This window comes from Sinocyclocheilus rhinocerous, unplaced genomic scaffold, assembly GCF_001515625.1.
Source record: "Sinocyclocheilus rhinocerous isolate Xijiao unplaced genomic scaffold, SAMN03320098_v1.1 scaffold72, whole genome shotgun sequence".
Taxonomy (NCBI): Eukaryota; Metazoa; Chordata; class Actinopteri; order Cypriniformes; family Cyprinidae; genus Sinocyclocheilus; species Sinocyclocheilus rhinocerous.
Window position 1 is genome coordinate 370,202 of NW_015628351.1, and position 14,975 is coordinate 385,176.

A 14,975-nucleotide genomic window follows, 5' to 3' on the forward strand; every position below is an offset into this window, starting at 1 on the left:
TGGGTGTCTGTGTGTTCCACAGATGAAAAGAAAGTCATCCAGGTTTAAACAGATTGAATAAATTTTCATTTTGGGGTGGACTGTCCCCTTTAAGAGTTTGTGAGACTTTACCCCATATCGACCAATTATATTTTTCTCATATGTGGGGTTCTGAAAGGTTCCATTTTATAAAGCACCTATGATGTCAAGCTGCTACATTTCAGATTTACTGTCAGGAATGCTCTGAGGAAGAGCAGACGAAGCCATAACTCACTGAGGCCCCCCTTCTGTGAGACAGTGTGAAATGGATCAAGCTTGGGTGGACAATCAGGCCACAAACAATCTGACTTCCTCTAATATGACATCATCTTGTCTAGACACGCACAAAAGTGTGGTATCTGAAGGGAGTGGTAATAAAAAAAAAAAAGTTTGCGTAATCATCAATGTATTATTACTGTTTTAATGTTACATATACATTTGCTCAGTTGCTTTATTCAGAAAACACACACACACACACAATTAACAGATGTAAATAAATGAAATATATTTAATCAAATTTAATCAAATATTTAAATTACTATTTAGGGTATAAATATTTTAAACAATTGTACTTTTATAGCTTTTATTTTATGTTTAAATCTAACCACTTCAGCATACTCTTAAAACCCTTCAGATTTTATATGATGTTAAATCAATCTAAAATTAAAATAATTTTTCTTTTTTAAATAAAATATTTTGTCAGACATTTTAGGTCCATTCAGCTAACAGATCTCTAGTTCATTAAAATCATATTACGTTTATTCTCTTGACGATTCTTAATTGCATCCAAGAGAGTCCAAACTGGATTTAATGATTGAAATAAGGGTCTAAATGCACCTGTACTGTTTCCAGTTGTAACTGCTTCAGAGATTTCCAAATGATTTTTAAATCCATGGCAATCAGTTTTAAAACACCAGTATTTAACATCCTGTCAGACTGCTCTGTCTGGCACAATATGTGGAAGCAGAATGGAGAGACAACCTAGCCAAATGGCACAAATACTTGGAAACACTGCCTTTGAATAAATACACTCTTGCCAATATAGAGTGCAACAAGGGCAAGCCTGTGGAACGTTCCAAGTTAATTTTTTTAATCTTTCCAAACATATTATTTTAAAACATCGAGATTTTTAAAATGAGTTTTAATTAAGAATAGCAAACTGAATATTGTCTGTTCTCTCAAGTGCATCTGTAGATATTTAGGTTCGAAAACAGTGCACATCAAGAATATGTGCAAAAATTGATTAAATGGGAAGATATGTTACTTCTTAGGTGACAATTTTAAAGTGTCTTTTAGGCTACATGTTTTTCTTTAAAAAAAAAAAAGGTAGAGATTTTTCGTGACTATATTATAGTGCCACCTATTGGACAGTGAAAGCCTAGACAAAACTACTCACCCATTCTACATTCTAAAAAGATTTTTTTTTTTATGTTAATATATTTTGATATGTTTTAAAATAACTATATTTCTTCAAACCTTTAAATACACATTTAACCAAACAGCATCTTTTCTGCCGTTTTTGTCTTATAATCTTATGCAACGATGAAAGATTTTACTTTTCGTGATGATTAATGATGACAGCAGCAACTCACCCGCTACTAGAGCGAAGGTTTTGCTCATGCATATTAATCAGACAGCGCCGACGTGTTTAGTAACCTTCCTATGGCGGACATCTCACTCTTGGATATTTAATAAGGTAATGGCGACGTTGCTTAGTAGTTCTCCAATGGCGAAGGCTTGCTCATGAATATTAATCGACACCCCGTCATCGTAGCAGGATTCGTAGTAGCGTGATGGTTTCTGTTTCCGCATTCAAACACACAGCAGCACACAGAACAACATGGCTGCAGTAGGCAGCTTAGTGAACAGTTTGGCTTGTCTTTGGAGACAGCAGTGTGCCCGTACTTGTTTACCGCATTTGTTCGTTTGTATTTCGTTTACAGGATCGATTTTGAAAGCGACGGGCCTCGTGCCAGAGAGCTACTTCAGTAACAGCAGAAATGTTTTAAATCTGTGAGTACAAGTCTACTGTAACTATATGGTAGCAACCTTACCTAGAACTTAATTAAACACTGTAAAACTAAATTATTTTAGTGGATAACAATACTATGTTATATAAAAGCAATAGGCTTTAAACGATATTAAAAAGCAATGCTTGTCATTGACAACTTACTATGACATTGATGTTTGGCTTCAAAGTCATTTAATCGTATTCACTTCCTTTTTTTGTTACTTTCAGATATTTTGTGAAAATTTCTTGGGGATGGACCATTGTTTTACTTCTGCCTTTCATCTTTTACTCCAACCTTTACAACAGAAGCCACACATTTGTGTTGAGGCGGCTGACGTCACTTCTGGTGGCAACATTCATTTGGTACACCTGCACTGAGACTTTTTTCTACATTGAAGATATTACCGGTTCGTGCTATGAGTCAGACACCATGCAAGTTATCCATGGTGACATTACCACAAAGGCGGCGTGCAAGAAGGCCGGATTCATCTGGGATGGATTCGACATATCAGGACACTCCTTCATCTTGACTTACTCTTCTCTTGTGATTGTGGAGGAAATGGTGCCCATGTTACACATACCGCAGAGTGACAGAAACATTCGTCTTGATTGTCTTTATATAGCACTCAATGCGATTGTGGCCATCTGGATATGGATGTTCGGATGCACTTCTGTGTATTTCCATGATATTGTTGACAAGGTTATAGGGACGTTGTGTGGGATATTAGTGTGGTACGTGACTTACGTTGTTTGGTACCCAATGCCTTTTTCTCCAGGTCTCCCTCCACAGCAGAAACAACATGCTTAGTGTGAGAACTAAATGCTACAAGTGCACTACAACAAGCTTCACATATCTTTTGTGAGACCAATGACAGATTAGCCGTCCAAGTGAGGCGGCAGGCAGCTGGTGTTCCTAAAATGACAATCTGTAATCTGAGAGGTCACATCTGAGCCTTATTATTGCCTTCAAACGTTTTGTGGCTTCATACAGAGCTGGAATAGTAAACCTGACAATAAATTTAGCTTATATGGTAGTCTGCTGCTGCTTTCTGTAATCAACCTGCGACCATCAGCTGAGCTGCCTTTTAACAGAAACAGTTCCTCATGACACTAATATTTTCAATATTTGTAATTGGCCTATTTATTGATTTTAAACAAAAATATGAAATCTGATAAATTTGAGGTCAGAGAATTATAGTGTGATGCATTTGTGTAAATTATATATTTGCATTGTGTTTTAATAGGACCATTTTATGTGTTCTGTTGTTCATTCATACATGCCATTGTTAGATTAGTAGTTTGCAGTTGTTGTTATTCCTCATGTCACTGATGAATGTTAAGAGTCTAATCAGTTTGCCAAAGGAAAACTGACACCACCTGTTCTTAGAAACCCAAAAGGATCTCAAATATACTGTTTATAATATTATAAGACTGGATTGATGTTTGAGCGATGCATTCAAATAAATATGTGGCTGGTTATAAGTATTTCTTACAGGTTTGAAGAACAATGCAAATCAGATGTAAATTAATTCTAAAATACAAACGATGGGACATGCTGGTCATGGAGGGCACATCCATTACTCATTTCATGTGTCAATTAAACATGATTTTAGACAATTATCATTGCAATTATGCTTAATACATCAGTATTCCATAGAAAGCATAACGCAACGTTGTTATGAGATATTGTACTGTATGACACAGAGTTCTTGTTAGTATAACACATCACTGAGGTGTATTTTTATTTAATGCATTATGGTGTTTGAATGAATAAATAGCTTTGAATTGAGGACCTCTAGTAGATGTTTTGATTTTGTTATCTCAAGGTAAGACTGTAAACCAAATTAAAAGGAACAGTTCACCCAAAAATGAAAATTTACTAACTTGCGGGTCATCCAAGATGTATGAGTTTGTTTCTTCATTGGAACAAATTGGAAGAAATTTAGCATTACATCAGTTGCCTATCAATGGATCCTCTGCAGTCAATGGGTGCCGTCAGAATGAGAGTCCAAACAGCTGATAAAAGCATCACAAGTAATCCACCAGACTGCGGACGCATATTTGTTATAGTCCACTGCTTGTAATAAACAAAACCATCCTTATAATGATTTCAACTTCAAACCATTGCTTCCAAATAGAATATGTTCAAATATGGATTTTGATGTGAGAGGACAACAGGCGATGGAGGAAGCGTTATTATGGAGTATGGCCTTGTATTTTGGCCAGAAGCTATATGCTTTAATGATGGATTTATTTCTTACAAGCACAAAGCTTTCCGCTTCATACAACGTTTAATGATGGACTGCAGTCATCATGTGGGTTATTGTGATGTTTGTTTTATCAGCTGTTTGGACTCTCATTCTGACGGCACCCATTCACTGCAGAGGATCCATTGATGAGCAAGTGATGGAATGCTAAACTTCTCCAAATCTGTTCAGAAGCAGAAACAAACTCATCTACATTTTATATATAGTGGATTTTCAGCAAATTTTCATTTTTGGCTGAACTATTCCTTTAAATATCTAATCAAATATGTTCTACTGTCTTTCATCCTCTTACACTTCTCCCTGTTTTGGTGCTGTGGAAAAATTCTGGATCTCTCTGGACAAAAGTAGCAGTAGTTATCACACTTTAATGTGCGTCATGGGGGAAAGGCTGCCGCCCTCTGGTGCCAGCTTGATTGGTACAGTCCGAGCCTCAGTCATTGGTGTTTTAAAACCTCGATGCTGCTAGAATGTGCCTTTTAGACTAAGGGAGGGGGTTTGTGCTCACAGAGCTGCGGTCATTACAGCAGTACGGCATCATCACCGTCTGTGTGCAGCATCTCAGACAGGTGCGGAGACTCTGAAGACAGACGCAAAGACTTTTTGAAGTAAGCCAAATTAGATTCAAAACTGAGACCATGACCCAGGGAAAGGTAAGCATTTGTATTATTTACACTGCTTTAAGATTGTATCATTTGACTTTAATTGCTGTCTATTAACCAAAAGGAAAGAGTTTTTTTCTTGTCTGAATTCAGTTGTCTGAATAGCTGTAATTTCTATTATGTGCTAGACTAGTCTGTCAGCATTGTTCTGGTTCCATCTGTCCCCCATGATGATTAATAATGATCCAGTGACACTAAAATAAGCTTTGTCATGTCTTGGATTTGTTTCCTTATGTTTTTGGACTGATTTCTGTAGCGCTAAATGGAGATATTTTTGCTTTAGGAGCTCTTTTTGATTTCTTGAAGTCTGCTGGTATCATCTATTATAATGTTTTACAACTGCATGAGCAAGCTGCAAAGGTAGAGTTAGAAAATAATGTCTAGAAGACGTTTCATGTGTTGTAAATACACCTGATTAAACAGATATGTTTATTATAGTTCTGTTGAATTTTATATGCAAGAAATCTTTATATTTTCTGTTAACAAGGTTCGTTTTTAGCTTCTAGAATTAAATGGATCAGGATATACAGGAGGAAAGCATCTTTTAAGGTGCCTTGTGATGTCATTTACCAACAGCAAACTCTCCTATTACAGTGAATTAGTCATTGATAAGTAATGGCCAGATCATTTACTCACTCTCTCCATTCTGTAATGTAAAACACACACTTTTGGATGGCATTATGCACATCGATTAACCAATCCATGCACAGTATAGCCATATAAAAAATAAACTCAAAAATATTGTTATAATAAATAATATTTCTCTGACAGATTAATAATGTAACAAATTACAGTGAATAATAGGTTCTGTAGCAATACAGGCTCCTTTTAAGAATTGTTCTATAATATCTATCTATAATTGTTAATGGAAAGCTAATATATTGCCATTAAGTGCACATATAACAAATAAAGTTTAATATGTTTACAGGTTTCAGTGACAAACAAGTCAAACAATGGCTCGGATGTTCAGCCGATGGCCTCAGCTCCTCCAAGTTATGAGGAGGCAACTGCTGGTAATACTACTTTTTCCTTCATGAATTTCCTTTTTAAACTGATCTGCACTTTAAAATTATTATTAAAGGGGTAGTCCACCTAAAAATGAAAATTCTGTTATCATTTATTCCCCTTCATGTAATTTAAAACTGTGTAACAGAAAAGAAGATATTTTGAAGAATGTTGGTAATCAAACAGTTTTGGGTGCCATGAAATACTATGGAAGTTAATGGGACCCGAGAGTGTTTGTTTACCAACGTTCTTCAAAAAATTATTTTATGTTTCACAGTGATAGAACGAATAAATGCATACAGGTTTTGAAGGACACTTGGATTGTTGGGTGGACTATCCCTTTAATTCAGTCAATGCAAATGTATTTTGGACATTATATACTATAGAACACTAATGGCATTCATCACCCATGACAGTCACAGTGGATGTTTTAACTTTTTTTTTTTTTTAATTTCTTTTTTATTGGAAGGCGGAAGCCCTTGTTATAGTGGAGCTTATCCTGGAGATAGTGAGATGCTCACAGAATTCAGCTGGGATGACCAAAACATCAGGAGGATATTCATCCGCAAGGTATTGTTGCATTCTGTTTAGCAGTTCAGAGCTGCTGTGGACGATATGGAGTGAATTAATGTAATATTATTTCCTGTAGGTGTACACCATCCTGATGCTCCAGCTATCTGTCACATTAGCCTTTGTGGCTGTTTTCATTTTCTGGTGAGTGTATGAGCTGAACAAACGTTCATAATGCATTATTCCTTTTTTTTAGCTTGTTTAACAAGTATGTCTTGTTTAACTTGTAGTGAACCTGTGAAATATTACATACAGACCAACCCTGGCTGGTACTGGGCATCTTAGTAAGTACACTTTATAATTTTGGGTTGACATTGTAAATGCAAATCTTAAAATTCAGTTTGAATATAGACATATAGCATATAATACAGTAATTCAGTAACAGTTCAAGTTCTTACTTTATGTGTTGCTATGCACTGTTATCTACTGTAAATGTATAATGGCTTTATTGTCTTGTTCTCCCAACAGTGTAGTGTTTTTTGTCACATATCTGACCCTGTCCTGCTGCCGTGGACCCCGGTGAGTGTATTTGTAGAGATACAAATGCATATTAATATAATATAATATAATATTGTAATATATAATATGATATGATATAATATAATTGTTTATTTATATTATCGTATAATTTATAATCTAAAATAATTTTTTATATATATTTTTAGCAATTAACTTTTATTTGAGCAAAATTGGCACATTATATAATATGCGTTCATTTCTATCTTTTCTACTTACAGGAGGCAGTTCCCATGGAATCTGATTCTGCTCATTATTTTTGTGAGTATCAAACCAACCAAAAGAACCTTACGTCTTTGGTTATCAATCTAGCTATTATTTGACAAATACTAGTATTGATCAAGAACAAGCCTATTTTCACATATAAAAGAAAGTCTTCTTCTATTTAAACATTAATCTCACCTCTTCTGTTCTAGACTCTGTCTCTTTCTTACATGACAGGAATGCTCTCCAGGTAAACTCTCACATTATATGTGTATTATTATGAATTTTTAACATACACGCAAACAACAAGTGTTAAGCTTGTTCTGCATATTTTATGGGTTCATATTCATATTTCCACTTTGTCATACTTGCACAGTATATTGTGTTATGTCACAAAATTAATTCAAGTGAAATATTTTTGCGTATAACAAGATGTCAGGTTTTTGATAGGCCTATTTCTTATTTAAATATTTCCCCTCTCTCTAGCTACTACAATACTAAATCTGTCATCATCTGCCTGGGTATTACTGCCTTGGTGTGTCTTGCTATTACTATCTTTAGCTTCCAAACCAAGGTTAGTATTTTTAAAAGCAACATATATTTTCATTTTTCTTGAATGCAATCATTTTTTAACTGTAATCTGGAGTATATTTATTCTGATCAAATATTTGTGATTTTACAGATTGATATTACTTCATACCAAGGCGTGCTGTTAGTTTTCTGCACAGTATTGTTCATTTGTGGACTTGTCCTGGCAGTCATCCTGCCCTTTGGATATGTAAGTACCTATGTTAGTAGTTGACTGGTAGATTTATGATTTCTCAGCAGGGTGCTGGACTTTAATATTCACAGAAATAAGAATGTACTTTCACCAAAGTTCTTCTCTTTTCTCTTTACAGGTTCCATGGTTGCATGCTGTGTACGCTGCCTTGGGATCAATACTGTTTTGCATGGTACATAATTCTAAAATCATTTCAACTCAGATCAGTATCGTAAAGAACCCCCGTAAAGCCTGACGTGGTATAACCAGAATCAGTTTTTTTTTTTTTATGGAACAGTTTTTTGAAAACATTTGGAAACATTTAGACAAGCCTTTTAGAGAAAAAATGTTGAATATGTTTTTTGTTGAGTATCCATTACATTAGGCTTTTATGGCATGATATATTGAGAATATGGAGCTCATACACAAGTTGCTTCAGTCCAGTAAGTGTTCATCTTAATATTACTAACAATATCAAAGTTATTCTTATATTTATAAAAATCTGTAAAGATTTCACAGAAAAAAAAGACATTTACTGAAAGGCATTTTACTTGCTAAAAAAGTATAAACTGTCAATCAGACAAAAGAAGGAATGTTTTTAATTTAGTGTAACAAATATGATAACAGTAGGCTTCATAGGGTTTAACTGTTCATGCATTTATTTATTTATTTGTTTGAGTAACAGAGTAAAAAGTGGATCATGCACAGTCAGCATATCATTATCGCAAAATAAATCCTGATAAGGTTTTTTAGGACCCCTACACAACATTATCCCTTGTGTTTGTTAGTAATTATTGTCATTGTATTATTTTAATCTCTCTTTTGTCTTTTAGTTCCTGGCATTTGACACACAGATGCTGATGGGGAAAAAGCAATACACCATAAATCCTGAGGAATACATCTTTGCCACCCTCAGCATATACCTGGACGTTGTTTACATCTTCTCTTTCTTTCTCCAGTTGTTTGGAACTCCTGAACGGGAGTGAATGTGCTGTTAACCTGAAGCTCCAACGGCTCTTCTTTTGTCTCTCTGATCTGAGTGATCATGCCTTTCCAGCATGATATGGATCTTCAGTGCACACTGTTTTGTTTAAGCTCACCTCAGCTTTTACGATGTGCCACACATTTATCCTGTAGCGTGAAGGAGGTCTTGCATATTATACGTTGCTTATGTACACTGGTAAAACTTGAACAACATTCAGCTAGTTTTACAACTGGTGTCATAGAAAACAAAACAGAAAATATCAAATGCACTGGTGTCAACTGTCTGTGAAACCTGTCTGATGTCATTAGCAGTGAAAGTGCATGAAATATCAGAGCATCACATTTATCCATCGATGTCTACCTCATTCCTCTTTGTGTCTGACCCTGCAAAAGTTTCATATGTGATATCACAGCATGAGGACATTTTAACTAATCATTCTGAGAAACTAGATATTGGGATGAATATTTTCATAACAGAGTGTTAACAAGTTTTTTGAATAGCTGGCTGGGTTTTAGGAGTGCACCTATGAATCAAAGTAACACTTACATTTCTGAGTTAATTTGTACAAATTTGATTTAAATAATCGGTGCTTCCATTTGAATTTACCTTGATATTTCATAGGAATGTTCTATTTTGATTTTTGCTGCCATTGTAAGTCAGCTTGATTGAGATATGCTTTTTGAGCATTTTTTTTGTTTAGGCCTATATGTGTTATTAATATAAATCAGATTTTTTTTCATTCCATAGAGGTTTATTAATGTATTATCATAGCACAGATCTATTTTTGAAGAAAATGAGTTGTGCGTAATTTCGGATCTGTACATAGATTTACAGTGTTCACTAAAAGAGAGAGTGCAAAATCACTGTAGCTGGATTTAAACAGAATGCAGTGCTACATATTAGAAAGTGTTCCTGTTTGTGGCCTTTACAGTATAGAGACAGTGTGTGACCAATAAATGGAATTTATTAAAATGTATTGAATATGAAATTATTAAATGACAAGTATGTTTCAGTTGCAAATTGGCAAAAAAGAAAAGAAAAAGATGCATTTCCTCTAGGAGGTAATTAGAGTAAATAAATGTGAATGTTCTTGAATTTCTCTGAAAACACAAATATAATCCCTTCTATATCTTTGTGTGCAGGTGTGTTATCATAACATTATAGACAACACAGTTGTCTCTCTTTTTAATAAAACAACAAGCGTACATCTCATATATGGGGGGACCTTAACATTTAATTTATGTCAAAGAGAAAACCAGGATAAATAGACCCGTTTTGTTGTCATTTATGGGGAAAATGTGCATGATGTTTAAAACTCTTTCTGAGATATCTTAATAAATTTGTAGACACGCAATTTTAAGAAAAGATAGAAAGACGGTTGAATGAACGATTCAGCGACTCGCTCATAAAACACAAACATTCATTTATCGCCACCTACTGGCATAACATTGTAACCTGCAGAAAGAGCCACTGAACAAATCACTAAATGATTCAAACTATTGGAGTCACTGAGAATAATCAACCCCCTCTACTATAACAGTGTGTTTAAAGTTAAAGCATATATAAAAGCACTGAAACACTTTGCACTTGATCCCACCATTCCTCTTTCAAAACACTGCGCACTGATGACGCTCTTCCGCTCCGCTCATCCAATGGGAGAGTGCGGTTTTAACATGTGGTCTTCGGCCATGGTCTGCTTTTAAATAAGGAAGAAGCGGGAGGCATTAATGCAACTTTGTGTACTCAATATCTCATTCACAGTATCGCTTACGGCTTCTGAGAAAATCGAGTCAGTTCCACAACAGATACTAACACACGGACGAAGCTATTTGGAGCCCGCTTCACCTCAGATGTAATTATTGCTGGGCTGGTATCTCGCGTGTTAGCAGCTGGTTAGCTGGTTGAGCTAAAGATCAGCGGTGTGGGTTTATCTGAACTGGTTTAGTCGTGTTGAAGTCAAGAATTCAGCTACTTTTATCTAACAAAGCTGGTTAGCAGTGGCATGCGGATGAAGGGCAGAGGGAGCCCGCGTTTGGGACTGCGCTGACAGCCCTAAGGGCTTAACGTTACCCGCTATAATCGAGGCTTTCAGTCTTTCATCATGTTTAATAAGTTATACGAATGGATCGGAACCGGAATCGCCAGTCTGCGAAACGGAGCTCCAGCTGGTGGGGTTCATACCGGTTCCTGTGGATCAGGACGGGACATTGTGGATCAGGTGGATCAGGACGGGACATTACGGAGAAAGAGACCACTAGACTGGTCTCTTTCTGTGGATCAGGACGGGACATTACGGAGAAAGAGACCACTAGACTGGTAAAAAGATTGTTAATATATGCACATAACTGTAAGGCGTTTACGTGTAAGTCCAATAACTGTTATTTTATTCATTGTTTGGGCTTACAATGAAAGTTTAGGTCTTTAAACTGGTTTTTGAGTCGTAATGTTTTGGTTCGGTCATTAAAGCGCGAACTGTTTTGATTGGATGACGTTAGAAACGCGTGCGCGTCTAGAGCTCCTGATAAACCATTCATTTTCTTTCTTTTTGTTGATTATTTTTATTTTCTTTTGTCGTTTATTGTAATATATGAAACTATATTGTTTTCCCGAATATATTTGCGCGTTTGCTGCTTCAATAAAACAACTGAGCAACCTTTAACAAGTTGATGTTATAATATTCTATTCAATTATTTTTGTTTCTTATGAATATATTTTCTTTTTATATAAGTATTAATAATGAACAATTTTATTTTTTAAATATTTATTGCACGTTCATTTATAATAAAACACCTGTCTCAATTTTGTATTTTCTTATAGTTTGGAAGATGGAGATTCAGTTGATCAGGAGGAGGAGAAAGTGGTGAAGAAATTCAGAATGGGTAAATAACACCATTCTGAATACATGATAAAACAAATTTATGGCAATTACAATAACATTTTGTTTCTTGTTCTCTAGGGGATATTATGGATACAGTGAAAAATGCAGCCGGAGGAGTGAAGACCCATGGTTCGAGTGTTGCATACTTGGTAAAGAACAGTGTCATACCTAACCCGGGGAACTTGTTGCCAGCATCACCTGGTCCACCTCAAACAGGAATACCATCAGAACCTGCAGCCAATTCTGCTACATCAGCATCTTTGTGGGTGGAAAAAAAGGTACTTTTTTGCTCATCAAGATCTTAGTGGGTTTACTTAATTTTCTTGAGATCAGGTTTAACAGAAGAGCAAAAGCTGTCGTGCTGTCTAATTCATTTTGTCTGTGCTATACATTTTCTGCTTTTTCGTAAAGTTTGGGGATCAGTCACGTGATATACTTGAGGACACATTTGTAGCTCCATCTAGTTCAGTTGACTGGAGGACTGTCACAAAATCTGGTAAGGGTAAAAATAGTTACATTTTTGTTTTTCTTTCTGCAAATAACATATGCTGACATAGTCTTTTTTGTTTTGTTTTGACAGATTCCTTATGGACTGAGGAGTCAGTGACCATATCAAAAGCGAGCAGAAGACAAGTTTGTATGGACCATCCACCCCATGAGACACACAAAGCTAACGGACACTCTGTTAACTTACCCCCTGCCTCCACACAAAAACCTTCCCCCTCTCCCCGCTTGGGCAGATCCCTGTACCACCGACCACACAGGTTCAGTTAAATCTAAGCTATTCATGACATTTATGTTAGAAAGAATCATAATTAAGTAATATGATCTTAGGTTTTTGTTACATTTTTTTGTTGATAGGTAATATTGTTCTGGTTTGAAACAGTGGAATAAATGCAAGGTAATGAAACTGAAAGTAAATTTGTTTCTGTTGTAGCTTTTTGTCATCTTCTGAGACCAATTCAGGAAAAGCCACTTATACTAGCCTGTATGAGAAGACCTTTCCAATCCGAGTGGTCCAGAGTCCTTCACATGGCAGCTCAAACCGCCTCCTCCGGGCCAGAGCCCGCTGTACAGCACAGGAGGTTAGACACTCATTGTACTAGTTTGCTTAATAAACCAAATATTTCATGGCATAAAAAATGGTAGAATTACTTCTTTAGACATAGGACTGCACAATAAGTTTAAAACTGAGTTATAATAATCAAATAACAAGGGATATGGTTTAAATAAATAATGTGCAGCAGTATGTTTCAAAGTGAAGAGCAGAACTGTTTTCATTTACACATGTTCAGCTTGTGATATTTTCATTTAATAGTAGTAAATGTTATTATTATTATTGTATAGTCATATTGATATACAATTGTAATTTGGGCCAAATTATGTAGCCCTACAAACAAGTACAGCTAATCTGGATATTGTGGTTTTTTATTATTTTATTAATTTATCAAAAAAATTGTGATTCAAATTTTCCCCCAAATTGTGCAGCCCTAATTAGACTTTGCTTTTACTGTTTTATAGTCGGTGCGTGAGGAAGAAAAGGAGGTTTACAGGCAGCTCCTAGCCATGGTGTCTGGTGGCCAGTCGACCTTCCTTCACGATGGAAGTTCTCACTCCAGCATTCGCTCGCATCGAGATTTGTGAGTATCTGTGTCATCATGCTACTTTAAAATGTGTGTTCTTTATGTCCGTGACAAACCTGAGCTGTTTAAAGGGATAGTTTATCCAAAAATCAAGCGTAAGCATTAGTTCTGGCAGGTCACGTTAGTCAAGCTCGCATCAGCTGATCCCCATCTACCTATAGGAATACGACGAAGCATTCATATATAAGGCCTCTCAGTATTATCAGCAGTTTTTGCATTGCTCAATAGCTAATTAAATGGCGAATTCGGCAGGCAAAACACCATCATCACTAGGAATAGCTATCCGTGTTGCTTAGGCTCATTTAGTTGTTTTCAGCTAGTGCTAGTTTATGCGAATGTGAGGTACTTCTAGGTTGTCACTGGCAAAACGCTTGTCGCTGCAATATGCTGCGCTTAACGGGGTCTAATGTCATTTCATGCATTTTGAGTTATTTACACTGTTAAGAGTTGGATACTTATGCGCGTACACGCACTCGGTGACCCAAGCGAGAGCAAGAGCGCGCCACTTAACGCGTTTCTTTCATGGTTACGGAAGTCATCGGCAGCGCTGCAGTTACTTGCTCGAGAAGACTAGGTTGTTAGAGAGGAACTACACTAGCTGCCTCCGGCTGGAGAGAGTAGCCACTTGCAGTCGGGGCGAAAAAAAAAAAGAGACGTCAAATCGGACACTTCTTCTCCTGGTAATGAAGCTCTCGCAGTGTTTGCATGCTCTATCACAGATGAAGTGAATTATATGCAATATTTGTCAAATACACAGACGTTTCAGAAACGTTTTCATAAAGCAACAGAAACACTTTTATATACTGCTTAATACAGCGCCATCTGTTCATGAATAAGTTCAACATTAACATATGCTATTTAAATAACGTTACAAATAAAGTGGGGGTATATGCTTTTGTCAGTGTTTTTTTTTATTTTTTAAAACGTGACTCATATAACAGTGCCGACTACACAAAAAAAATGCTTTTACTGTTATAAAAACACAGAGTTGTGAGCATTATTGGAATTGAATTGTTAGAATAAGCACGCAACACACATCGTGCTTATCACAGAATCTAACCAACGAGAATAGTGTCATATCAAGGCTTTCGCAGTGCCTGACCTAGGCGGCTGGTCTCGTTTTGCTCTTGCGGTACTTTTAATGGCACATGTGATCGTAGGGTGGCTGCAGCACCGATCAAAGTCGGACAGATTTTCTAACCAGAATGCATTGCTTTTGACAGGCGGCAGCTGATCTTTTGCGGCACCGCATGAAGTCGAACAAGCCTAATGTCTCTGAAGATGTGTGTTTTTGGATGTGAGGAAAAGATAACCTTATTCAGTGTATGTGAACAGTGGATGCAATTTGTTTTTCCAGGGCAGCAACGGAGTTTCTCAAGCGCGTTTGTTTGTTCCCGTCATTTGCGTGACAAATGTTTATAACAAGGTACATTCTGACACTGGATTTGCACATCGTTTG

The 14,975-nt window shown here is 36.2% G+C and overlaps 3 protein-coding genes across 6 annotated transcripts in view; all 3 read left to right on the forward strand.

The window, feature by feature from the left end:
• Positions 1–1,622: 1,622 nt before the first annotated feature.
• On the forward strand, positions 1,623–3,514 carry LOC107737511 (fat storage-inducing transmembrane protein 2-like). 2 transcript variants are annotated; one of them, XM_016549002.1, is made up of 2 exons: positions 1,623–2,031; positions 2,336–3,514. In XM_016549002.1, the coding sequence occupies exons 1-2, from the start codon at positions 1,859–1,861 to the stop codon at positions 2,835–2,837; spliced, it is 675 nt and encodes a 224-aa protein (XP_016404488.1). In that variant the 5' UTR covers positions 1,623–1,858; the 3' UTR covers positions 2,838–3,514. The 2 variants fall into 2 exon arrangements, with proteins under 2 accessions (XP_016404488.1, XP_016404487.1); XM_016549001.1 differs by having other exon boundaries at positions 1,638–2,031; positions 2,258–3,514.
• A 1,228-nt stretch (positions 3,515–4,742) lies between these two features.
• LOC107737694 (protein lifeguard 2-like) lies at positions 4,743–9,681 on the forward strand. The gene is made up of 12 exons (XM_016549281.1): positions 4,743–4,946; positions 5,884–5,968; positions 6,430–6,530; positions 6,610–6,674; positions 6,761–6,814; positions 6,999–7,049; positions 7,268–7,307; positions 7,463–7,500; positions 7,737–7,824; positions 7,933–8,028; positions 8,150–8,203; positions 8,844–9,681. The coding sequence occupies exons 1-12, from the start codon at positions 4,932–4,934 to the stop codon at positions 8,994–8,996; spliced, it is 840 nt and encodes a 279-aa protein (XP_016404767.1). The 5' UTR covers positions 4,743–4,931; the 3' UTR covers positions 8,997–9,681.
• A 968-nt stretch (positions 9,682–10,649) lies between these two features.
• Positions 10,650–14,975, forward strand: part of LOC107737512 (sentrin-specific protease 1-like) — a 12,699-nt gene continuing 8,373 nt past the window's right edge. Inside the window, exons 1-8 of one of the 3 annotated variants that reach the window (XM_016549005.1) lie at positions 10,650–11,213; positions 11,277–11,311; positions 11,813–11,874; positions 11,952–12,151; positions 12,285–12,369; positions 12,454–12,637; positions 12,811–12,958; positions 13,395–13,513. In XM_016549005.1, coding sequence (XP_016404491.1) covers positions 11,097–11,213; positions 11,277–11,311; positions 11,813–11,874; positions 11,952–12,151; positions 12,285–12,369; positions 12,454–12,637; positions 12,811–12,958; positions 13,395–13,513 — 950 coding nt within the window. In that variant the 5' untranslated portion in view covers positions 10,650–11,096. Of the gene's footprint in view, positions 11,312–11,812; positions 11,875–11,951; positions 12,152–12,284; positions 12,370–12,453; positions 12,638–12,810; positions 12,959–13,394; positions 13,514–14,975 lie in introns of all 3 variants that reach the window. The other 2 variants (XM_016549003.1, XM_016549004.1) reach the window with 2 other exon arrangements.